The sequence below is a fragment of the Elephantulus edwardii genome, unplaced genomic scaffold (assembly GCF_000299155.1).
Source record: "Elephantulus edwardii isolate Elephantulus edwardi_28Jun2011 unplaced genomic scaffold, EleEdw1.0 scaffold00085, whole genome shotgun sequence".
Classification (NCBI taxonomy): Eukaryota; Metazoa; Chordata; class Mammalia; order Macroscelidea; family Macroscelididae; genus Elephantulus; species Elephantulus edwardii.
In genome coordinates, this window is record NW_006399835.1 from 1,285,840 (window position 1) to 1,311,046 (window position 25,207).

At 37.7% G+C, this 25,207-nt stretch overlaps 1 protein-coding gene across 1 annotated transcript in view; it reads left to right on the forward strand.

The window, feature by feature from the left end:
* The window catches only part of CD47 (CD47 molecule), a 75,217-nt gene extending 62,706 nt beyond the window's left edge, over positions 1-12,511 (forward strand). Inside the window, exons 4-10 of the mRNA XM_006890030.1 lie at positions 3,018-3,110; positions 4,684-4,776; positions 5,254-5,346; positions 9,333-9,364; positions 11,153-11,177; positions 11,769-11,801; positions 12,480-12,511. Coding sequence (XP_006890092.1) covers positions 3,018-3,110; positions 4,684-4,776; positions 5,254-5,346; positions 9,333-9,364; positions 11,153-11,177; positions 11,769-11,801; positions 12,480-12,511 — 401 coding nt within the window. The remainder of the gene's footprint in view (positions 1-3,017; positions 3,111-4,683; positions 4,777-5,253; positions 5,347-9,332; positions 9,365-11,152; positions 11,178-11,768; positions 11,802-12,479) is intronic.
* Positions 12,512-25,207: the final 12,696 nt, after the last annotated feature.

Below are 25,207 nucleotides of genomic sequence, written 5' to 3' on the forward strand. Positions count from 1 at the left end.
GTGCCTTTACTTGCTTTTTCCTGTTCTTGGATTCCGATGGTGTTCCTAGTATTCTTAGGTTTTCTTTTTCCAACATTAGCAGATCAGTGTTGACAATTATATGTTTTTTTCCACCGGTTCTGTGTTTCGTCTCTTCAACTCTGTTCATGTGTCCCTTGACAACATCTTTTCATTTTTACAACATCTGAAACATTGGTCCTCATATTTTGTATTGTGGTTTCTAGTTTTTACAGAGGCTCTAATGCCTAGTTTGTTTTATCTGCATTGTTTGGGATTTTTTTTTCTTGCAGTGTCCTGTAATTCTTCAAGCTTATCTTTCACCCATTGAAAATACTCAATTATTGTTCTTTTAAATTCGGTGTCAGTTTCATCTGACATTCTGGCTTCAGGAAATCCATTGATACTGTGTCACTTTTAGGGGGTGACATTTTGCCTTGAGCTTGTGTAGAGTGTGCAGTAGCCTGCTGCTTATGTGACACTGCTCTGGTAGAATTTTTCACACCTAAGGTGATTGTGGGCTTTTGGTCTGACCTCACTGCTCCAGAGCATGGGGTGGTCTCTACTCTTCTATGAACTTTGACTCAAGGGACGACTTGTTCTATTCAGGAGAAAAAAGGCCTGTGAATTAGCAGTCTCCTCTGTCAGACAACTGCTGCAGCTAGGCCAGTCCATGGTTCTCCAATCTAAAGATAGCTCACACTTTAGGAGGGGAGAGGAAATGAAATGGGTTCATCTGTGATACTGATGTTTCTGGTGAAGTTTAGAAAGGTGGCAGCAGGTTGTCCTCCAGGTGTTTGGGTTTGGGCATCCAGGCTGTTGTGCCAGGTCCTCCAGATGATGGGTCCAGGATGTCCCAGTGGTGTGGGCAGGACTTCCAGACAGCAGGGCCAAGACTTTTAGGAATAGGCCCAGGCAAATGTCCCTGCATACAGATAAGGTCCTTCAGATGTATTCAGGGGTCCAGAGGAAAGGGCCAAGTGCCTCCAGTTAGAGGGTACAGGGCTCCACCAGGCTGCCGTGCCTTGGTCTAGTGCTCCAGGCAAGAGACCAGCCCAGGACACACTAAGAAATTTTTAAAGTAAGGTACCTACTTAATTGACTGAATGCTCAGACACTTGTGACACACAGAGACCCCATAACATTTTCTCCTTTCCTTCTGAATCCTCACCTTTTTAATTGTTCTTAGGTGCCATCAAGTTGAGTACAACCCATAGGGACCCTAAGAACAACAGATCTGAACCCTGTCCTAAGCTGTGCCTCACACGTCTTAACACATTAGAGCCCATTGCAGCAGTTACTGTGTCTGTCCACCTGGTCAAGGTTCTTTTTCTCTTTCGCCAACCCTCCACCTTTCTAAATATCATGTCCATTTCAAGGAATAGCCCCTCCTAGCTACATCCCTGGAATATGTTAAGTCAAGCCTCATCATCTTTGCCTCCAAAGAATACTCTGGCTGCAATCTTTCCAAAATGTATTTGTTCTTTTGGCTGTCCATGGGATGTTCAGTTCTCTTCTCCACCACCACCACAGCTTAAAGGCATCAGTTGTTCTTCTGTCATCCTCTCAGATGCATACATAGCAAGTATCAGAAAGATCATGGCCTAAATCAGATGCACCTCATTCCTCAAACTGATATCATTATTCCTCAGTAATTTGGAGAGGTTCCCAATACAATACATCTACTGATTTCCTTACTGCTGGTACAAGGTTGTTTGTGGATCAAAATAAGATACAGTTGACAGTTTCAATCTTTTCTCCATCATGATGTTGCCTATTGGACCAGCAGAAAGAATGTTTTGTCTTCTTGGCACTGAAATGCAATCCATATTTAAGTTTGTGTTGTGTTCTTTGATCCTCTGCAATAAGTGTTTCAAGCCCTCTTCACTTTCAGCAAGCAAGATTATATCTTCCATAATGCAGGTTATTGATTTCTTCCCTGATTCCGATGCTACATTCAAGTTCTCCTCACTTGCAGCAAGCAAGGTTGTATCTCCATAATGCAGGTTATTCTTCCTCTGATTCTGATGCCACTTTCTTCTTCATAAAGTCTATAAACTTCTGGAATAATTTGCTCACCATACAAATTGAATAAATATGTACAGAGAATACAACTCTAATGTACTCTCTTCCTAATTTTAAACCATTCATTGTCTCCTTGCTCCGTTTTCACAACAGTCTCTTGGTCTAGGTATAGGTTTAACATGCGCACACTTAAGTGCTCTGAAATTCCCATTTTTCTCATTGTTAGCCATTAACCAGTTATGTTCCACACAGATAAATACCTTTGCATAGTCAATAAAGCACAAATATACATTCTTCTGGTATTCTCTACTTTCAGCCGGGATCCATCTGACATGAGCAGCAATGTTCCTGGTGTCATTGCCTCTTTTAAATCTTGGTTGAACTTCTGGCAGTTCCTTATCTATATATAATTTTATAGCTGTTTTTTAATGATCTTCAGCAATATTTTGCTTGCATGTGAATTAATATTGTTCTATAGTTTCCACATTTAGTTGGATCACCTTTCTTGGGAATTAGAACACATATTAAGCTCTTTCATTCAACTGTTTAGAGGCCAAACAGCTGTCCTCCAAATTTCCTGGCGTAGACTGGTGAGCATATCCATGACTGCATCTGTTAATTGAAACTAGTCAATTGTTATTCCATTTATTCCTGGGGCCTTAATTTGACTGTATCATATGAGAAGGATAGTAAAAGGAAAACTTCTAAGTTTCTCATCTGAAATTTTCTAAAGGAGTTAAGAAGGATTTAGAGCCAATTTGAGGTTTTGAGCAGTTGAAATGTACATGTTAAGACTTGAGATGTCCTGAGTTTGATCTTAAATAGTAAAAAATTAATTATTTTCTCTGACGTTTTGTGGAAAACTATTTTTTAACCTTCTCATATCATATGAGAGTAGTATTGAAATGAATATATTTTTAAAATTAAGTGGTTCCGTTTTCCATAGAATAATATGTATATGGGAAAGTAATTTATGCGTTTTTTTTTATTAATAGGTGAATATTCAATAAAGAATTCATCTGGACTTGGCTTAATTATAATTCCTACGGTGATATTAATATTACTTCAGTACTGTGCTTTTATGACAGGTCAGTGTTTTTATTAAAGCATGATTTTGAATATCTTTTGCACTGAAAACAATAGCATCGTGATGAAAACATTCTTAAATTTTTTAACAATTCAAAAGCATAATTATTAAAAGATTTTCCAAGTTATTCTTAGAGACATTTTCCTCATATGAATGAATTTTAACCTTATCTTAAATGTTCAAGACACTGAATTATTTTATTAAAAGATATGTTGTTTGTTGTTGTTATGTGCCGTCGAGTCGCCTGCGACTCATAGCGACCCTATGTACAACAGCCCTAAACTCCGCTCTGTCCTGTGCCAATCGCACTGTCTCCGACACTCCCATCCCAATTATCCCAATCACTGAATCAATCCACCTCATAGAGGGCCTTCCTCTCCTGCGCTGTCCCTCCACCCTCCCAAGCATGATGTCCCTCTCCAAGGACCGGTCTCTCCTCACAACATGTCCGAAGTATGTTAGACGGAGCCTCAGAATCCTTGCCTCCAAGGAGCCACCTGGTTTAACCCTTTCCAGGACAAATCTGTTTGTTTTCCTAGCAGTCCATGGTATTCTCAGTACTCTTCTCCAGCACCACAGCTCAAAGGCATCAATTCTCCTTCTATCCTCCTTGATATATATATATATAAATTAAAAGATATATATAGATATAGATAGATATTGAGATATAGATAGATAGATAGATAGATAGATAGATAGATAATTTTTTACCAGTTAGTGGATATTATACTATATAATCTCTTGGTGGTTCTCTTTATGTTCATTTTTTCTTTTTTTGAATTTATAAGTAGATATTAAAAATACCCTGTCTTTTCTTTTGCTAATCCTCTGCATTTAAAAATACTAGTTGTATACCACAGTGGTCTAAATTACAAGCAGTAGTATTTTAATGCAAAGCCAAGTCAAACCCACCACCACCGTTAGGTCTATTCTAACTCTTGGCCACCCTCCATTGAGTTGGGCTGTGAATCTTAACCACAGCTAAAGCCTCTCCTTCCTCCTCTGCAGTGGTTAGGAGATTCAGCCTTTTTATTTAGCAGCCCAGCAGAACACACTATGAGTTTTAACAAAAATTGATGTTATTGTACTATCCAAACTACATTTAGCTTTTGGTGTTAGAGCCTATCTCTGACTATTCATTGCAGATTTTGGTTTGTTGTAAAATCATAGTTCTTTTTTCTGTATATGCAAAATAAAGGTTTGACGTTTACAATGGCATGTTTGCACAATGATTCTCCTCTTCAGAGCGCGTGTGTGTGTGTGTGTGTGTGTGTGTAGAGAGAGGTTATGTATATGATTGTAAAACATGGGAATGTGGTAAAGGCAGCATTGTTCCAATAGGATTTAGTGTAAAAACTGCCAGCACAGCTTAACTAATTTAAAAGAAAATGCCTATGAATCCTGAGTTCATAGGTCATAATCAGATCACAACCTAGTGATCACAGAAAAAAAGAACATCTCCTGTCTGACGACGAACTCCAGGGTCACAGAACATTGTTCTAGCACAAAATACAAATAACAGTGACTGAATTTTACTGTTAACATGTTTCTGTTATATCTTTTCCATTCCCCAGCTTTTGGAATGACTTCCTTTGCCATTGCCATATTGATTCTTCAGGTGCTGGGGTATGCACTTGCTGTGGTTGGATTAAGCCTCTCTGTCTCAGGTGAGGGTCCCATTCTTCTGTCATCTCAGTTTGTTTTACTGGAGATTTCTCCTGGACAGTGCTTTTTGCTGTAACTTTTTATTGTAACTTTTCTCTACTGAGAAATTGTAGTTGCCATTATAGTACTGACTTATGTATAGCTTGCGGGCTGATTGATTTTGCTGCTGTATTGTTACACCTGCTATTTTTGGTGGATCTTTTAAAATAGAGCCAAAAGCAGAAGTAGTAACCTTTTTACCCTACTTTCCATTAGTGATGATAATATGTACATAAACTTCAAACGGGCTTTTAAAAAATACACATATTTTGGAATCATTTCCTTGAATTAATAATAATAGTGAAAATATGTAGACTTTTTCATTTCTTGAAAGTTATAAATATAATCAGTCTCCTTATAAACTCTATATTATTGATATTATTGTTAATTCTTTTATAACTTTGTGAACTTCAAATATAAAATTTCATTTGTTTTTACAGAATGTACCCCCCAGCAGGGTCCACTTCTGATTTCAGGTTTGAGTATCGTAGCTCTAGCAGAATTACTTGGACTAGTTTATATGAAATTTGTGGGTAAGTTCATCTAATTTTTGCTCTAACCTGTACCAATTTAAAATGTATCACTGAGAAAATACTCCTGTTTGGATGTTTAAGTTTAAGCACAAAAGGAATTAAATAATGGCTCCCAATATGAGAAAATGAAATTAATGCTACTGTATTTTTAATTAATTTGAAATTATTTAAGGGAAAGAACATATGAAGTAATAAAACGTTTAGGCTATAAATTGGTTCAACAGATAATGAGTTTATGTTTTGAAATTTATCCATTTCTTGTACTAACCATAGGGAGAGATAACGGAGGCTTCATTTTATTTATAGAATAGTATCTTTAAGAGGCTGTTGTTGTTCTGATAGGTTCCTTTTGCTGCATAGTGGTTCAGTGCTCAGCTGTTAGCCAAAAGGTTGGCGGTCAGACATACCAGCCACTCTGAAAAAAGATAAGGCATCTGCTTCCATAAGGATTTACAACGAAGGAGACCCTGAGAGCAGTTCTGTTCTGCCCTACAGAGATGCTGGGAGTCAGAATTGACTCAATGGCAATTACTGTATTTTTATTTTTCTTGTCACTTGCTCTTCTCTTTGCAGACTCTTTTCTACTTGGTTCCCTAAGTAGACAGCATTGAAAAGAAAAATCCATCCATTTTGTTAGTTTAAAAGTCAGTGCCCTAAAAAAAAAAAAAAAAAAAAAGTCAGTGCCCTAAATCATGACTTTAAGACCAATATAAGTACACCATTCGATTTTAAATCATAGGTGTTTTCTACGTTTAAAATCAGTGCTTGAGGAGTATGAAATTAGTTTCATTGATAATAAACTTTGGATTTCTTTTCCCCTATTCAAATAATAACTTTCTACATACATTCTTACACTTTAAAAAAAAAATTTTATACTGGTTTGCTTACAAAGTTCATATATATTGTTTTTCCTACTACATATATTCTTGGTTTTGATACATAAGTAAGATTTTTTAATTTTTAACTTTGCCTCAAACAAGGTTGTTCTCTTACTGAAACCAAAGATACTCTCTGCAATCTTATTTCTACTAGTCTGCTTTTTTCCCATCTATCAAGTAAATCAAACACTTCTATTTCTATCAAAATATCAGAAATTTCAAAATAACAAAGTAGAAAGAAAACGGATTTTTTTTTCTGTTTTGTATGACCTTTACTACATATATTACTAAAAATGAGTTTAACATCTAAATTGTTAAATTGAAATCATTTACCATATGGCTTGCATGCTACTACCAGAGAAATTGCACCTTTATTTCTGAACTTTCCTGGTGAGCTATAATTATGTGTGGTTTTATCCATCCTTTAGCTTCTTCTCTTTAATAAATACTTGTTGGTCTTGTTGTTGTTGTTGTTGTTATGTGTGGTTGAGTTGTCTATGACTCATAGTGAGCCTTTGTACAACAGCTCTGAAGCCTGTTCTATGCTGAGCCAGTCTCACTGACTCCAGCACACTGACCCCCATTGCCACAGTCACTGTATCAATCCATTTCTTCCAGGGGGTCTTCCTCTCTTGCCCTGACCCTTCATCCTTCTGAGCATGATGTCCTTCTCCAAGGACTGGTCCCTCCTGGCCATATAGAGTCTGTCTGCTTACAACTGTTCCTCCTTCTTTGTATTTTCAGATTTGAGGGCTCAGCCTCAGGTGCCCTATCTGCTAGTCTACTATAAGTATGTTCTATTACAGGGTTTCGAAGGCCTGTTATTTTGGAAGTGTATGGCCAAATTCCTAAATACTTCTTAGATAAACGATTAAAAACTAATACACACTACCTCTTTTTTAAAAAATTTTTATTTTATTTTATTTGTTTATTTGTGTGTGTACTGTCAAATCAGATCTGACTGGTACAGGAGGAGATTGTCCCTCCTTCTCCAGTGGAGCATCTGGTGGATTTGAACTGTGCACCTCTGGGATTGCAATGCAGCTTCTTGCCACTAGACCACCAGAGTTCCCACACTACCTCTTTTTAGTTTATGTGTTCCTAAGTTAGAAGTGTTTGTCAGTGAAATTTTCTCTTAAGCTGTGTAAGCCCACAAGGAACATTTCTAAAGCCATGTGATTGGCTCATTTTGTAGCCATAAGGATATCACAAAGGTTGATTGCATACTGTTTTCATTGAGTCATTTTAACACCATGATCTTCTCCATGAGGATGACAGTTCAGATAGTGTTGCTCTCCATGGGGGCCTGAGAATGACACCTAACCAGCAGTATTCATCCAGTTGTTAGGAAGTGGTATTACTGCCTTTGGCCATTTGTTTTGTTTCTCATTTTCTGTGTTTGGTTGTGTTTTTTTAAATAAAAATAAAAATTTTTAAAAAGTTAAAAAAATAAAATTTAATAAAAATTTTAATTGTAATTTTAACAAAAGTTTACAGAAAAGTTAGATTTTCATGCATTTATTGTTGCACATTTTTACCCCCCTCCTTCCTTCACTTCTCCCTCCTCCAGTTAACTTTTTTGTGTGTTATTTAAAAAAAACAAAAAAAACCAAAAAACCACCCATTCACTGTTTCACAGTTACCTCCCTCCCCTACTCTGCCACCAGTCTTCTTTGCAATGTACCTCTTATTCTGGGCTCTTGTCGTACATATAATTCCTAATCATATATTCCTTTTAAACAGTTCTTTCCTCATCTATTCCAGCACTATGTTCATTATCTATCCGCTCTTCTTCTCCTCCCAAACCCTCATGTCAGACCTGCTTTATAACAAGGGTGCTATTTTCTGTGTTGGTCTTCATTTTCTTCCCATGCTTACACATGCCTTCCATGGCTAGGAAAAAGTGTTGTGTTGTACATGTGCCAGCATGTCTGAGGCTGGTGACTCAAGAGAAAATAGATCCTGTCTGGCTGCCATTCCCTTGATCTTACTCTCCTCCATCAGTTACACTCCACTCCCAACCCAAAGAGCCTTTGAACCCAGAGTCATTAAAGTCTTCTGTGTTCTCTTACTGAATGAAAATAAAATTCTGCAAAGATCTCCAAGTTATTTTTGTTCCATTAACATATAATAGCTTAACATACAAATGTACCATATGTAAGAATTTAGTCTGCTTTTTTTTTTGGTATTTTGAGAATATTCTTTAAGTTAACTTTTCAAATCAACTTATCTGATGCTAGAATTGAGAGACACTCCTTCGCCAGTTGAAGGGAGAGACAAGAAAAGGTACAGGAAAGTTGCTCTTTAGATAATGTAGTAGACTAGGAATATTTATGTGTTTTTATTATGTAATTTAAATGTGTAAGTCCAAGTGCATGTAACATTAAGGTTGCAAGGAAGTGAAGACTGAAAATTTCCAAATCATTTTTATTGATTGTAGATGTTCTTGGAAAAACGTCATTAGTGGATGTTGAGCAAAAGTCAGTAACATCATTAAGTACTTAAAACAAAAGAAGAATGTAATTCTTTAGCATAATGCTGTGTTCCTATGCAAATTTAACTTCTATACTCTTTATTATTTCCAAATTTAAATTTGTAGCCTTAATTGTTACATTAAATAGTAGGATTTTAAATTTTGTTTTAAATTCACTGTGTTGGGTTACTGGGTTACAAGGAACAGTGAGCCAAAAGTGATGAAGTAAATGTGGTGGCCACTCCTTGCTGTCTCCTGTCAAGCTCTGGATGAGTTGATAGGAAGAGATCTAGAGCCCACAGTGGGAATGGTAGATGGCAGGGGTTTACTACCAAAGCAATGAACGAATTAGCTTCTTTGGCTGCTGGGATGGCATGCATGAGTGAGAGAATGTATGTGTGTGTGTGTTTGTATCTCCTGTAGGCGGATTGGGTTGTTTGCATAATTTTATTCTGTCAGTGCTTATAATAAAAAAAATGTTCTGTATGTTAGAGTAGAATATCAAAGCTCTTTCAGTGAAGTCTCTGTCTCTGGTAGTTTCAGCCCTGATCAACAGTCTATTTTAAAATGAAGTATTGTGTTGCCTTACTTACTTTCATTTGTTATATTCATGTTATTTTTTTTTTTATTATTAGCTTCCAATCAGAAGACTATACAACCTCCTAGGGTAAGTAAGAAAACAGTGAGTTTGTTTGGGTTTTACTCTCTGTCTAGTGTAACAATCATTACCTTTGCGTGAATAAATCCAATTCAGTGCTAAAACCTGTGTTTGACTGTTTTAGCAGCATTGGGATGGAATGAAGTATTCCTTGAGATTTTGCTAACTTTTCTCTCTTAAAACTGGGAAGTTTGTGTAAAAATAATGACCCTAATCACGACAATCAGAAAGGAACTGATTGCCATTTTTCCCCTACCCACCCAGACTCATTAGACCTGTTGTTTGCTGTACATATCCAGAATGACAATCTCTCACTTAAAAAGGAGGAGAGGAGTCACTATTAAAATTATTATCTATACATTAAATATTACAGAAAATGTTTGGTTCATTTATATCCCCTTCCTTCCATTTTTGTAAATGTTTTTTCTCCATAGTACTATACTACAAATTTCACTATACCTTAAATACTTTTAACATGTTGCCGCAAATGACGGCAAAATGTGTTTCTAAGCATAGTCATCAATTTAAAAGTGTGTGGCAACGTGTTAATAAGCTTTTTGAGGAAATTCCAAGAAAAGGGAGCAAATTTAGGAGATTAAATTGAAGGGGATAAATGAGAAGAGGGGGAACCCTTTCATAAATACACACTCATCATGGTGATAAGACCAAGAAGAGGTGTTTTATAGGAATAAGACTTGAAAAAGACTATTGTACTCAGTTTCCTGTGAAGGATTGATGCTAGATATTCATAAGGATGTGTTTGCTTCGTCTGGGTTGCTAACTCCTGTCTGTGGCAGGAAGGAGAGTTTACATATTCTCCCAAGTCTGACAAGCTTATTTGCAATGTGCCTAAAAGGCACTTTGGAAGCAAGGGGGTGTCTAGTCTCACCACAGGTACTGTTCCAAAACAAGATTGGCATCATAGCCATTGTTTGCAATGGTAACAGCCAACAGTTTGCAAAATGCCTCTCCTAGATCTAACCCTTCCTTTTTGTCTCTTTAACTCCTAACACTTCTTTCTTTCTCTGCTTCTGAATCAATTTGCATGGCTTGAAAGTGATTCTGTTTTGCTCATATCTTTCATTTAACTAACTACTGTTTATTTTGTTGGTGGTGCTTGTTTGCCTTTAACTTTTTTTTTAAGCTATTAAGATTTCTTTCACTGGGGAAGCTAGGGTGGGTGGGAAATTTTAAGAGGATAGAGCAATTATTTTTAAACTGTTAAGTGGACTTGGCAAGCATTGCTTACCTTTATTTCCTGCTTCAGACTATAGCATTCACAGCTTATTATGTACACTTGTCCCTCAATATCTGTGGAGATTGGTTCCAGGACCTCCTGTGGATAACAGAATGCATCCAGAATCTGAGGATGCATAAGTCCTTTATATGAAATGGCGTAGTGTTTGCATAAAACACATCTTCCCAAATAATATTTAAAACTTCTTAAATTTATTTTTTAAATTTTCACACATCCTCCCATATAATTTAAATCATGTCTAGATTACTTATGCTACCAGGTACAATGTCAGTTCTTTGTAAGTAGCATTATAGGTGCTCTCTGAGCCCTGGAAGGACTGTTCTGATCACTTATTTGCTTATTTCTCCTCCTTCCCAAATATTTTTTAGACTTTGGTTGGTTGAATGAATAGTTGCAGAACTTGCGGATACCGAGGGCCAACTGTAGCTTAAATGTTCTCTCTCCTCTCAATCATTGCCGCCAAGCTGTATATAAAGTGTAGTGTAAAATGACATAATATAAATTTTGCTTCATGTAAATGTATTTTAAATATTTTCCAGAAAGCTGTAGAGGAACCCCTTAATGGTACGTGGTAATTAAGATTTTATATGTTCTTGACCCATCACCAGATCATAATTTGAACTGGTCTTTAAAGCAGCCAAAATATTCCAAATATTCTTGCTTACTCCCTTGCCTTTACCTCTCTCCTGAGTATTCATCAAAAATTAAGAGTGTTGTGTTTTTTTTAACCACTGGGAAAAACATAGTTTTGTGTCCCTTAAGTAGTTGCTTTCCCCACCACATAGTACAAGAATACTATGCTGCTACCCCCCTTGTAAGGTTGTCCAAGATGAAGTACACAACCTCTAGTAGAGTAATCCCAAGTAATTTTAATTTCCTTATAAATTTAAGAAAGATATAGTCTATCACCATGAGATGAGACAAAATGTGTCTCTTTCTTCCTACCTCTCCATCTATATTTACAACTGAATCTCCTTTCTTTGGAGGATGGCTGTGGGTGTGACTCATTGCAGTAAACTCTAGCCTTGAAGTTAACCTGGCCATATTTTTGTGATGCAGTTAGCATGATATTACTGCATATTTGTTTATTTAGAACTGATTTCTAATTGTGCAACCCATAGTAACTGCTTGCTTGGCTTGTTACTAATTTCTTAGCATTCAAAGAATCAAAAGGAATGATGAATGAAGGTAAGTGTGAAATGCACCTATACTTTTATTTTAGAGTGGTTAAAATATGGGCATTGAAAAAAAAGAAACCTGCTTCTTAAAAGTATGACTTTTTTCATTAACAGAGACACTAAATCATAAATGTCTAAATGTCTTCATTTTTAAAATTAAATCTTATTTGTTAAAAATTGCAAATCTAAAATATAAAGATTACATGGTTTCACCAATCACAATATCTATTCATATAGCTTATAGCAGATAGATTCAGTGTCTTGTGACTGTAACTTTAAAATACTTTCTCTAAGTCACGCAGATAAAGTGGATATGTTTCTGTATCATTTTGACAATTTGTTGGGGTTTTAAAAATTTTTTTAAATTTTCTTATTGTGTGTGTGTGTGTGTGTGTGTGTGCCGTCAAATTGGATTTGACTGGTACAGGAGGAGATTGTCCCTCCTTCTCCAGCAGAGCATCTGATGGATTTGAACCACTCACATCTGAGATTGCAGTGCAGCATCTTGCCACTAGACCACCAGAGCTCCCATTTTGACAGCTTTTATTTGTATTGATGTTTCATTTAATCCATAGGGACTTAATAGCTCTACTTTCTAAGCAAGAGCTTGGTTCTAACCTCTTCAGAGAAGATTTAACCATTCCATGATCTATGGGACATAATGATGTTTTCTATTTTCCACATTTAGAGTTTAGTGGGAAGCCTCGATCCCGTTTTTAGTGTGTACTTCCATTTCTTGGGGGTCTGTATAAGTAAATATAAATCTGACTAAAATATTTCCTACTACAAGCCCCAGCACTAGCGAGCCGTTGGGACATATATGACCCACTAACTATCAAAATCCACATTACTGTAAAAATATTTTTACTTAATCCAGAATGACAACTGTAATGGAAAACACATGGTTTAAAAGAAATTCAAAACAAAATAATTCAGTCTTGAAAGGATTAAAAAAATGTTTAGTTCCAACATTTGTTTCTTTTTCTTCATTTTATGTTCTGTTTTTGGTGGAGGGGGAAAGAAATCTGGATTAATGATAATTTTTAACATTTATTAAATATTTCTAAGGCCTGTATGTTAGTAAAGATACATAAGCATTCAGATAATTAATTGAATACTATAAGTATTCATTTAGATTTAATATTTGTCAGTTTTGATAACATTTTGATAATTAGTGTTTATTTTACTTTAGCAAAAATACCTTGATAGCTTTAATATTTACAGTCATTACTTCACATCCTGTTGGTAGCTTTCTTCTCATTTTAAATGATCAGCTTTTATTTTACTGTCTTAAAGTCTGTGACCTGAGTGCTTACCTCCAAGCGCAGCGCAGCATTTAGCACAGGAGGCTGTATTCCACTGAGTGCAATTAATTTTTTGCATGATATTAAAAACACTTCAATCACATGTTTGTGGATTGATTTTAAAACAGTATTTATTTAGGCTCGTACTCAGCAAAAAATAATAGAATACTCCCACCTTTTTTATAGGTTTGTGTCACAGCCTTTATTACAGAAATGCATGCTTTGTTATGCAAGTCAACACTCCTCCCCCTCAGCCACCCAAAATTGTAGTTAATAAGAACAAAGACATTTAAAATAAGTGATACCTAGAGGTGTGGTATAGTCTGACTGTTTGCACTTTGGTGTCTTGCTTTTGTTTGGTTTGGGGTTTTTTTTGTTTGTTTGTTTTTAGTTTCATTTGTTCATTCTATTGCTAGAGTGATTGCATTCTTTTGTAGCTGTAAATGAAAAATCCAAACCCCTTTCTCCATTTCGGAATAGCAGCGTAAGAACTTTAAGCGCCTCTTCCTTTGATAATCTCCCTTTCAAGATTCAAACTCAAACTCGCTGCTGTTGAACTGCTTCCAACTCATAGCGACCCACCATTAGGTTCCCAAGGCTGAAAATTGCAATGGAGGGAGACTGACCATCTCTCTTCCAAGAAGACACCAGTGGATGTCAGTCACTAGTGAGATGCAGCCTTTGGGGTAGCAGTGCAGCTCACCATGGACTACACCACCACAACTCCTTCATGACCCTTTTATGTAACTTTTTAAACCAGTCTTTCTGGAAGTAGAAGCAGTTTTGCATTTCTTTAAATTTTTTTGTTCAAATGGCTTTCTAGTGGGTGTTTTCTACTGGCAAGGCCTTAGCGTTCCCAGTCTGTATGCTTTGTCAGTGAATGAGGTTCAGGACACCTTCCTAAGGTCCATGGTACCATTCCTTCATTCAGTTGTACCACTCCTGCCTTTATTTCACTTACATTGAATGAATGATGAAGATCTAAAGTAAATGTCACTCACTCATCCTCTTTGTCTTTGAATCAGATCTAACTCATAACTAACCCTTTAAGTGGATTTGAATTGCCGGAGAGATGCCTGCTTTGGTTTAGCATTGAGACTCCCTACCCAACAAGCCACCAGAGCTCGCAGTACAGTAACATAATGTCTCTAAGATAAAAAAATCTTGGCTTTGAAAACTCTACATCTCTTGACTTTTTCTCAACAGCAAAAGGAGATTATCAAATTTTATTTATTTTTATTTTCACTTGGCACTGACCTTTGCTTACTGAAATTAAAAACCCTAATGATCTGCCTTTGCAGATACAGGTTGAATATATTTTTCCTTATTTTTAGGTGCTGTATATTTGAAAAGATGCCCAGTGTTTTGAAAAAAAAAAAAGTGTCAACTTATTAATGCACAGGAAATGACATGAGTAGTAATTATTTGTTCATTTTTCAATTTTCCAGAATAACTGAAGTGATAAATGATGATGTGGAGAGTACTACTACGTGAAAGGAATACACTTGTATCTAAGCACCATGGCCTTGGTTTTCTGTTGGGAAGAAGAAAACAAGAATATTAACTGGTCTTAATCTGTGAAAGAAAATAAATCATTGATCCTAACATGATTGTTACAATTACGTTTTTATTCAAAAACAGCTGTAATTGAATTAATAAAAGAATGATGGTGTGTGTCGTGTGCCCAATTGAGTTCCAGTTTTTTGGTTGTTGTTTTTGTTGTTGCTGTTACTTTTATTTAGTTAGGGACAAAATAGAGTTGGCAACTTCCAAGAATGATGCCTTTAAGATATGAAATTGGCTCAAAGTGAGAATTACCTACCCAGCAACCTGGTGACTTACCCAGGGAGTTCTCTGAAAAACTCTTCCTGCCGCTGAAATTCCGATTCACAAAAGCTTGAAAAATAGTGTGGCTAAATTATGTGTCTGCCACTTCTGGGTTAAAGAAACAGTGAATTTGTATGCAGGTAGGAATTTTTCTGGAGAGCATCTTCTCTGCCACTTCTGCATGATGGGGTGCTAATGGAGATGGAGGTCTTCATTCTTGGGGATTGCCATGTATACATTCCTCCTTCAGCGTACAGTGTAACTGATCCTTTCCAGAGTCAGGGTCATTTTATTGATCGGTGTGTTTTTCTTTTAGTCACACAACCCTATAAACCCTGTCTTGTCCGTCCCACTGTGACATGTTTCTGCTGTGTGAGCTGTATCACCTTTTCTTCTCTTTGAATGTGGTCCAGTGGCACGGTATCATCGGTTGCAGAAAGGAGCCAGACATGTGCTCAGAGCACTATGTTCACTCTGCAAAAAAAATAGCTATGGTTGTAACATATGTATTCCCTTCCTCTGATTTGAAGGCAAAAATCTATACAGTGTTTCTCCACTTCTCTTCTGATCAGGGCATGGAAAACCAAGATTGGAATTGGAACTATGAGTCTCCTGCATGGCAACATAATGTGTGTCACCAACAGGCCCACAGGCCGGCCCTCGCAAGGGTGGTTTTGTTACTGTTGTATCTATGTTGCATGATAAACACTCATCACCTCCCTCCTGTAGTCCTGCCCCCTCCTCCCTTACTCTGAGATTGAAAGGTAAAACAAAACCCCACATTTCCTGTCCCAGCTAGAAGAAGATTAACGTTGACAGTTGTGATCGCCTGGAGTACTTAGAGATTCTTAGCACTCGTTTTTTACCTTGTTTGTGAGTGTGTGTTTGTGCGCGTGTAAGCTAGGCACATGCATCTTCTGTATAACAAAAGTGGGTGCCTACAGGAGAGTAAATGTGAATGTCATGCTTTCCGTACAAATACTTCAAAAAAAATAAAGTTCTTTGTTGGGTGGAATTATATTTGATTGGAATATTTGATCACGTAAAACTTTAAAAACTTCTAGGTAAATTGCCAAGCTTTTTGATTGCTAACCAATACCGTCTTAAAATACTAGTAATTCTTCCTGTTTGTGTGCTAATATTACATTCATATTTGTAGTTGCTTTAATAATCATTCTAAGACCACTGGATGTTCCCTTGTGCCTCTTGTATGCCAAATTTAATTGTCATATTTCATGTTGGGACCAAATGGTTTGTCTGTGGCAAACCAGAATTTAATGATCTGCTGATGCCTCTCAAAAAACAAAAACAAAAAACAAAACACCCAAAACAAAAATCACTGAACTATGACAACAACTCTTCCTGAGAAAAGGAGATATCCCTTTTGTCCCTATTAGTGCCACTATCCAAACTACTAGCACTTGTGTAGGGATCTGTATTTCTTTATGTAAATCTGATGACTCCTGATGCTTTTTTTTTCCTTCAGAAATAATATACTTTGTTACTTTGGAAGTCAGTTTTGATGAAAGGAGGGGGAGGGGGGATCAGATGGACTTGAAAAAAATAGGTCTTTAAATTCCTGTTCTTAATATTAAGGTGATGTTGGCTGTGAAAATCTTTATAGTAAAATGTTTTATATAAAGTTATACTTTGTAATGTGCAGTAAGCTCATTTATTTGGAGTCTAGTCCTATGAACAATCCATCCTTTGTGTTCCATTTAATACTGCCCGTCTTTTGATGTGTTCACTGCCCTAAAACACCATGAGAAAGGAGCAGGCCAAATGTCAGAGGAAATCATCTCTCCCAGGGTCCACTTCTCTGGAGCAGGGACCAGAAGCAGGAATTACCTTGCTGGGCTATCTCCAGGCCAATTCATTCTTTCTAAATCAGCTTGTGATGGCTCCAAATTTTCTGTCACACCAAATTAAAATTGCTAACCATGTTTTGAACATCATGTATCTTTTTTCTTCCTTTCTCCATAATCTGCTTCTTACTTCATGATTGAGTGTTTTCTACCAACTCTCCCATTCAGTTTTATTGTATGTTCTCAGAGTGACACCGTTCATCATTTTCCTACAACAAGCTTTCTAGTCTTTTTAGCCAAATCAAAGCTTACTTCTAAACATTCTATGTTAGACCTTCTCTCCTTTGGCTGTCTGTCCTCATCTGTCTAGCCGTCTCTTTCATAATTTTCCTTATGTTTCATGTATCTCTGCTTAGCTCTGTTGCATTTTTTTTTAAATGCATCTTACTTCTCCAAGTTGATTTTAAAATGCCTTTCACAGCAAGAACTTTTCTTCCCTCCTCTCTCTTCTGCAGTGCTTTGCATACATTAGTCTCTCAGTACATAAGTTTGATGATTGAGAATTGGCTGTATTTAGATTTCCCACAGTTTTTAATAGGATGAGCTAGAGAGTATTCTTTTCTGATGAATTTCACATATTCTGAAAACCTTCAAAGGTAGTAAAAAAAAATTTAACCTGGAAATTCCAAGTCCATCTTACTTCAATTCCTGATAAAGTCACAATTAACTCATTGGGGCTGCCCAATAATTGAGAGCTTTGCTCTTTGCAGGATCCTGTAGTTCGGTTAGTAAACCAATCAAATTGTGATTTGAGTTATAATGAAGCTCCAAAAGTGGTAACTTTACATCTGTGTCTTATCATTAAGAAATACACTCTGCATTATTACGTTGTAGATTTCTTTTGTCCTGAGGTGGGTATTTAGAAATGGAGCTCTGTGGTGTATGTATGAAAGTACATACTTCCATCTCGTTAAAAACTGAAGAAATGATTGTTGAGCACCCCTTTTATCCTTTTTGTATTCCATTTGAATTTATTTAGCAGCATTAGATTTGGGGTTTTGTTTTACTTGAAGGCATCAAATCTGCAAGTTCACTATTAGCCATCATCCACTGGGGTCCTTTATGAAGTCCTTTTCAAGGGTAAGAGATACAGCCTAAAGAACTATTATAAGAAGTGAACAGGGAAGTTTGTCTTTTTGAAAGTTTATTATGATTGTGTAAGAGCAGCTTTCTTGTTAGCCGAGCCTTTTTGAAGGAGGGAGAAACAAAGATGGTAATAAGCTGCCCTGTCAGGCAACTCAGTGAAGTCTTAGAAGTGTAATCCTGGTTGGTGAGAGGAAAACTTTTTTTTATTAAACAGAACATTATTTACAAAAGCCATTGTGAAGAATTGGATCCCACATCATATAAATATCCATTAACTATTCTAAATAAAGAAAACTCCAGTGTTGCTAGTGCAAGATTCTCCCTCAGGGGTAATTTTGCACAGCAATTAAAGGTGTGCTATTTGTTGGTAGGCGCTTTTTTTTTTTTTTCAGTGATTTAAAGACCAAAGTTGTTTTACAGCTGTATTGTTACCATTAAGGGTTTTTTTTAAAAAAAATATGTATTAAATCAATTTATCACTGTTTGAAGCTTTGAATATCTGCAATCTTTGCCAAGTACCTTTTTTATTTAAACAACATAACTTTGTAAATATTACCCTGTATTATTATATATACTTAATAAAACATTTTAAGCTATTTTGTTGAGCTATTTCCATTGCTGCTCCAGCAGACTAGAAGCACTTTTCACAATAATTTTGTATTTTTGAGTTGGTCATACACTAGGTAATAACTTAAATATCGAATTTACAAAGCCCATTTTATTTCATTATTTAGTTAGCTAGTTATTTAATTTTTAAAAAGCGAAATACCTCAGTTGGCCTAGTGGACAGAAAGTGATGCTACCATGCCAAAGGTGGGTGATTTTACTCTGTGGCCCTCAGGCTTGGCTTAATTGGTTTTGGTCAAACATTCTTCTAAATGGTAAAGTGGTATAGCCCTGGTCTGTCCATTTGCTGTACTGAGGTAACTCGTGGTTGTTGTGATGCTGAACACTGTGACACTGATGTGTCAAATGTGATAATGGTTACCCATGGTGGACAGTGTTTGATGGAGCTCCCTGATTAAAACAAGTTTGGAAGCAGGAGTGGCATCCACTTCCGAAATAGCTTGCCTCCAGAAATTCTATGAACTTGGAGAGATGATGAAAATTATACAAGTGTTCAGGTCTTTTGTTCATAGAGTTGTCTATGATTTGACAGCACTTAACAACACCACCACTTAATAAGTAAACTTTTAATTGGACTAAAGATTTAGTTAGAAGTTTAAACAAGTTCACTGTATTCCTTCATCTTGGGTGTGTGTTTTTTATTCTTTTTCTAAATTTTTCCATAGTAGGCCTATAAACATTACTTGAGAAACAGAAACCTTTTCCTACCTTGGTCACTTACTAGTAGACAAATTTGACAAGCCACTGCATCTGGGGGATTGTCCTGTTAAGTATGCTCTGTGATGAAACAAAAATGTTTGCTGCTCTGTTTCACTTGGTTATCAGTTGATGTTTTGATTGCAAGTGAACATATTGGAAATCCAGTTGGGACTTCATTGGCCCATGAAAGTGAACGTTAAGACATCCAGCTGCTCTCTGGAACTCACAGCAGTACCAGAAGGAATTACTAGTGCCTCTTGGGCTTTCAGCTTTATTGTCTTTCACAGGTTATGGGTAATGGTACAGCAACTGCCTGTGGCTCCAGGCCCACCTTCTTCCAGATTCAAGGAGATAAAGAAAGGAGAGGACAGTTTGTCTTCACCGTCCTCTGCAGTCTGAGGACGTTTCTCTGCTCTAGCTAGGTTCTACACCGTCCCAGAGCCAATGCTAGGCCACATATCCAGGGATCCAAAGGAAAAGTTTACCCAAAGCAAAATTAAGGGACCAGATGACAATGCGCCCTTGTGATTTCAGGCACAGGACTTGAGGCCTGCCTTGGCTGCATTTCTTTACAGGTGTGCATTCTGTGAGTCTGGCATTGTATGTGTGATTGTAGACCATTTAAATGGGAAAAAAAATTACTCGGGAACAAACTACCGTGTCATTCTTTACCTCATAGGTAATTTAATTTTTATGCATTTGTGAGGACTTTTTCCACTCACAGCAGGAGTAACTAATGGAGTTCAGAAAGCATTTAATGGCCTACCTCCTGCACTGAAAACTGCTCTGTGGAACACAGAGCTGCACTCTACCTGATTAGAGCTCCCATGGAGGGAAGGTCTCTGAATGCAGCTGGATTTCCCTTTTTGTGCTGCACTCTTCCAGCTCAAAGTCTCTGGTTTGACAGTGCTAGAAAACAGTAGACTCTGTGGTCACACCGTCCACGTTGGACCAGGTCTCACCAGGAACTCAGAGAGTTAACAGAATTGCCTAGCCTTCAACACTAGTCTTTATTTTGGTTTAAGTGTCATGGTGAAGGGCTCCCATCCATCAAACCCAAAGGAAACAAAGTAGAAATTATCAAGTTGTGTATAATCGGATGAATTATTTAATATCACACTACAGACTGCACAGAAGTGATCGTGGGCTTAATGATTAGCATTTATGCCCTATTTACTTAATTAGCACTATTTACGTATTTTAGTCATTTGACTAGAAAGCAGATGTTTTTCAGCTCTGATAATAGCCCATTGTGGAAGAGCAGGTATCTTTTTTTTTCTAATTTGGATCATGAGAAATACTTAGTAAGGAATCCAGTTTGAGTTATTTGTTGTTATGGGCTGTCGAGTCACCTGTAACCCTTAATGACCCTATATACACCAGCTCTGAATCCTTCTCTGTCCTGAGCCAGTCTCACTAATTCTAACATGATGACCCCTATTATCCTAGTTACTGTGTCAATACATCTCAGCCAGGGTCTTCCTCTCCTGCACTGTCTGTCCACCCTTCCAAGCATGATGTACTTCAGGAATTGCTCTCTCCTGGCCACTGGAGCTTCACATTCCTAACCTCCAAGGAGAAACTTGGTTTCACCCTCTCCAAGACAGACATATTTGTTGTCCGTCTATGGTATGTCCAAGACTCTTCTTCAGCACCATAATTCAAAGGCGTCTATTCTTCTGTCATCCCTATTTATAGTCCAGCTCTTTGCTGCATGGCACTTAATTGGAAGGACCATGGCCTAGATCAGGTGTACCTTAGTCTTTAGGCTGACACTTTTCAGTACTCTGGAAAGGTCTCTGACAGCAGATTTTCCCAATTCATCTTTTGATTTGCTAATTGTCTCAATCTCTTCTCCATCTATCACGGTGCTGTCAATTGGCCCAGTGGTGAGAATCTATTTTCTTGATGTTGAGCTTCAAACCATATTGATGTCTACAGTCCTTGACCTGCAGCAAGCATTTCAGGTCAGCCTCAGTTACAACAAGCAAGGTTGTGTCATTTACATAAAAATTCTCCAATTCTGATGCCACATTCCTTCTCATAAAGCCCTGCTTTCGAAATGATCTGCATATAGATTGGAAAGGTATGGAGACAGGATGCATCCCTAATGCATTCATTCCTGATTTTAAACCATTCCGTGTTTCCCTATTCTCAGGACTGCTTCCTGGTCCAAGTATAGGTTTCACATAAGCATGATCAAGTTCTGGGATTCCCATTTTCCTCAAGGTTAGCCACAGTTTGTTGTGATCCACACAATCAAATGCCTTTGCATAGTCAATAAAACGCAGACATTCTTCTGGTACTCTCAGCTTCCTGCCAAGAGCCATCTGACATTGAAAATAATGTCGCTGGAGCCACAAACTGTTCTAAACCCAGCTTGTATTTCTGGTAGTTCTTTGTCAATTTACTGTTCCAGTTGTTTCTGAAAAATCTTCAGCAGGATTTTGCTAGTGTGTGATATTAGTGATATTGTTTGATAACTTCCACACTCCGTCGGGTCACCTCTTTTTGGAATGGGAATAAATATAGATATCTTCCAGTCAGTTGGCCAGGTAATTGTCCTCCAGATTTCTTGGCACAACCTGGTAAGCACATTCAGAGCAGTATTTGTTTGTTGAAATACATCAGTTGGTATCCTATCAAGGGCTTTATTTTTGTCAAGTTCTTCAGAGCAGCCTGAACTTCTTCCTTCATCACCATTGCCTCTTTCGCATATGTTGTTTCTTAAAATTATTTTGTGTCTGCCAAGTCTCTTTGGTACAAGGTTGCTGTATACTCCTTCAATCCTCTTTTAATGCTTCCTGAATCATTCAGTATTCTGCTTATAGCATCCTTAAACATTACAGGTCACATTTTTTATTTGTACTTTAGTTCTTTCAGCTTAAGAAATGCTGAGTGGCGAGCTCTGGTGATCTAATGGCAAGAAGCTGCACTGCAACCCCAGAGGTGCATGGTTCAAATCCACCAGATGCTGTCCTGGAGAAGGAGGGACAATCTCCTCCTGTACCAGTCAGATCCGATTTGATGGTACACACACACAAAAATAATAAAAGTTTTCTCTGTAAATGTTCATTAAAATTATTAAAATAAAAAATTAAAAAGAATGCTGAGCAAGTTCAGCCCTTCTGATTTTCCGACTCAGCTCCTTGCACATTTCATTAATACTTTGCACTTTAAATACTCTTCACTTTCAGCGTGCAAGATTGTGTCATCTACATAACGATGGTTATTGATGAGTCTTCCTCCAATCCTGACACCACATTCTTCCTCATAAAGTCTAGATTCTTCAATAATTTGCTCAGATTACAAAATGAATCAGTATGGCGAACGGATACAATGCTAACACACACAACTTCGTAATTTTAAAGCATGCAGTGTTCCCTTGCTCTGTCCTCAAAACAGCCCCTTGGTCTAGGTATAGGTTGTACACAAGCACAATTAAGTGCTCTGGGACTCCCATTCTTCTCAATGTTAGCCATAATTTGTGATGATCTACTTAGTCAAATGTCCTTGCATAGTCAATAAAGCACAAATAGTCTGGTATTCTTTGCATTAGCCAGGAGCCATGTGGTGCAGGAGAAGAGCACTGTATATCCCATGGACTACCAAAATAACAAACAAATCTGTCTTGGAGAAAGTACATTTGTGCTCCTTAGAGACATGGAGAGTGGTGAAACTTCGGCCCGCATTCTTCGGCCATGTTGTCAGGGGGCTTCAGTCCTTGGAAAAAGTTTTCATAGTGGGAAGATTAAAATGTCAAGTGAAAGAGAAGAAGACCTTCAACTGACACAGTGACTGAAACAACAGTGTTGAGCACTTGAGGATGATGGAGAAAAGGGCAAGTTTCTGATCTGTGGTTCATGGAGTCTCTATGAGTCACAGTTGATGGCACTTAACAATAACAATACTGTTTAGCTGTATTCCTAGTGAAGTACACTTTTGTGCATATGCTCTGTAGAAGGAGCATATTCTGTGGAGAAGTATGTATCCGGCATACTGGGGGCTGTTGGAAAGTGCTGGAATGTTTCCACTTTCTGTCGCCATAGCCTTCTCCCAGCACTGGGTGAGTGAGCCTTGTGATGGCACACCTCCAACCCCAACTCCTGACAAGAAGAGAGCGTGGAACTCAGTCTAGGAGTGCTTCTCACTCACCAGGGTGTTAGCACTCCCAGCTCAGCCAGACATTTTTAGAATCTAATGCTCATAAAACTAATTTTTGCAACTTAAAGGTTGCATATAGTTGGTTACCTGAAAAAAACCTTTCTTTACTGCAATATTCTCAAGTATGCAATTTTCACAGTTAAATTGGATCTTGGTTTTTATTTTGGATTTTTTTAAATATCATGGATAAATAGAGCCCTTGTCTCTTCAGATCTTTAGCTGTATGTCTACCTGTCAAGTGGGATTGTCTGGTAACACCTATTACTAAGTGGAACAGAAAAGATTATAGTAGTTCCTATGAGGAGAAGCGTGGCGTTAGGATTGGTGGACGATCTATCAACAGTCTGCGTTATGCAGATGACACAACCCTGCTCACTGAAACTGAGGAGGACCTCATGCACTTGCTGCGGAGGGTCAAGGACTGAAGCTTTCAGTATGGACTGAGGCTTAAGTCAAGAAGACAAAGATTCTCACCACTGGACTAATTGGTAGCATCAGGATGGATGGTGAAGAGATTGAAATTGTTCACAGCTTCAGTTTGCTCGGCTCCACAGTTAACACTCTTGGCACCAGCAGCCAGGAAATTAAAAAACGTATTGCGATGGGAAAGTCTGCTGTTAGGGACCTCTCTAAAGTACTCAAGAGCAATGGTGTCTCTTTGGAGACTAAGGTGCGCCTGATACAGGCCATGGTCTTTGCAATCACTTGTTATGCATCAGAGAGCTGGACAATGACTAGGGAGGATAGAAGGAGAATTGATGCCTTTGAGCTGTGGTGCTGGAGAAGAGTATTGAATGTACCCTGGACTGCCAAGAAAACAAACAGATTCATCCTGGAGGGGGTTAAACCAGGCTACTCCTTGGAGGCAAGGATTCTGGGGCTTCGTCTGACATACTTTGGACATGTGGTAAGGAGAGACAGGTCTTTAGAGAGGGACATCATGCTGGGTAGAGTAGAGGGACAGCGCAAGAGGGGAAGACCCTCTATGAGGTGGATTGATTCAGTGACTGGGGTAATCGGGATGGGTGTATCAGAGGCAATGCGATTGGCACAGGACAGAGCAGGGTTTAAGGTTGTTGTACATAGGGTCGCTATGAGTCGCAAACGACTCGACGGCACATAACAACAACAACAACATGCAGTAATACATTTGAAAAAATCATCAAGTATCAGTTTTTCCTCATTGATGTTCAAAGAAAGTTTTCAGAAAATTATTAAATATTTCTATATGGTTTAAGCCATTTGAAAACATAGTGCATTGCTAACCATTTCAGCTTGTTTGGTTCCCCAATCAAACTCTTGGCACCAGCCGTTAGGAAATCAAAAGACAAATTTCATTGGGAAATTCTGCTGCCAAGGACCTCTCCAGAGTACTGAAGAACAACGATATTATTCTAGAGATTAAGGTGTGCCTGACTGAGGCCATGGTCTTTTTCCAACAGGGTGAAAAAATAAAACCTACAGACTGGGAACAAACATTTGGTAATACTGTTTCAGACAAGAGTCTTATAACAAAAGTTTACAGAATACTCCTGGACCTCCACAAGAGAAAGACTGATAATCTGATTATAAAATGGGCAAAAGACATGGAGAGAATTTTCACAAAGGAAGATACTCGAATAGCAAACAGACACATGAAGAAATGCTCCAAATCACTGGCAATAAGAGAAATGCAAATCAAAACCACAATGAGGTACCATCTCACTCCAGTAAGAGTGGCCAAGTTTAGCAGGGCAGCATGTGATATGCTGGAGAGGATGTGGCAAGAAAGGAACCCTTATACATTGTGGGTGGGATTGTAAAATGGTGCAACCATTCTGGAAGGCAGTTTGTCACTTCCTCAA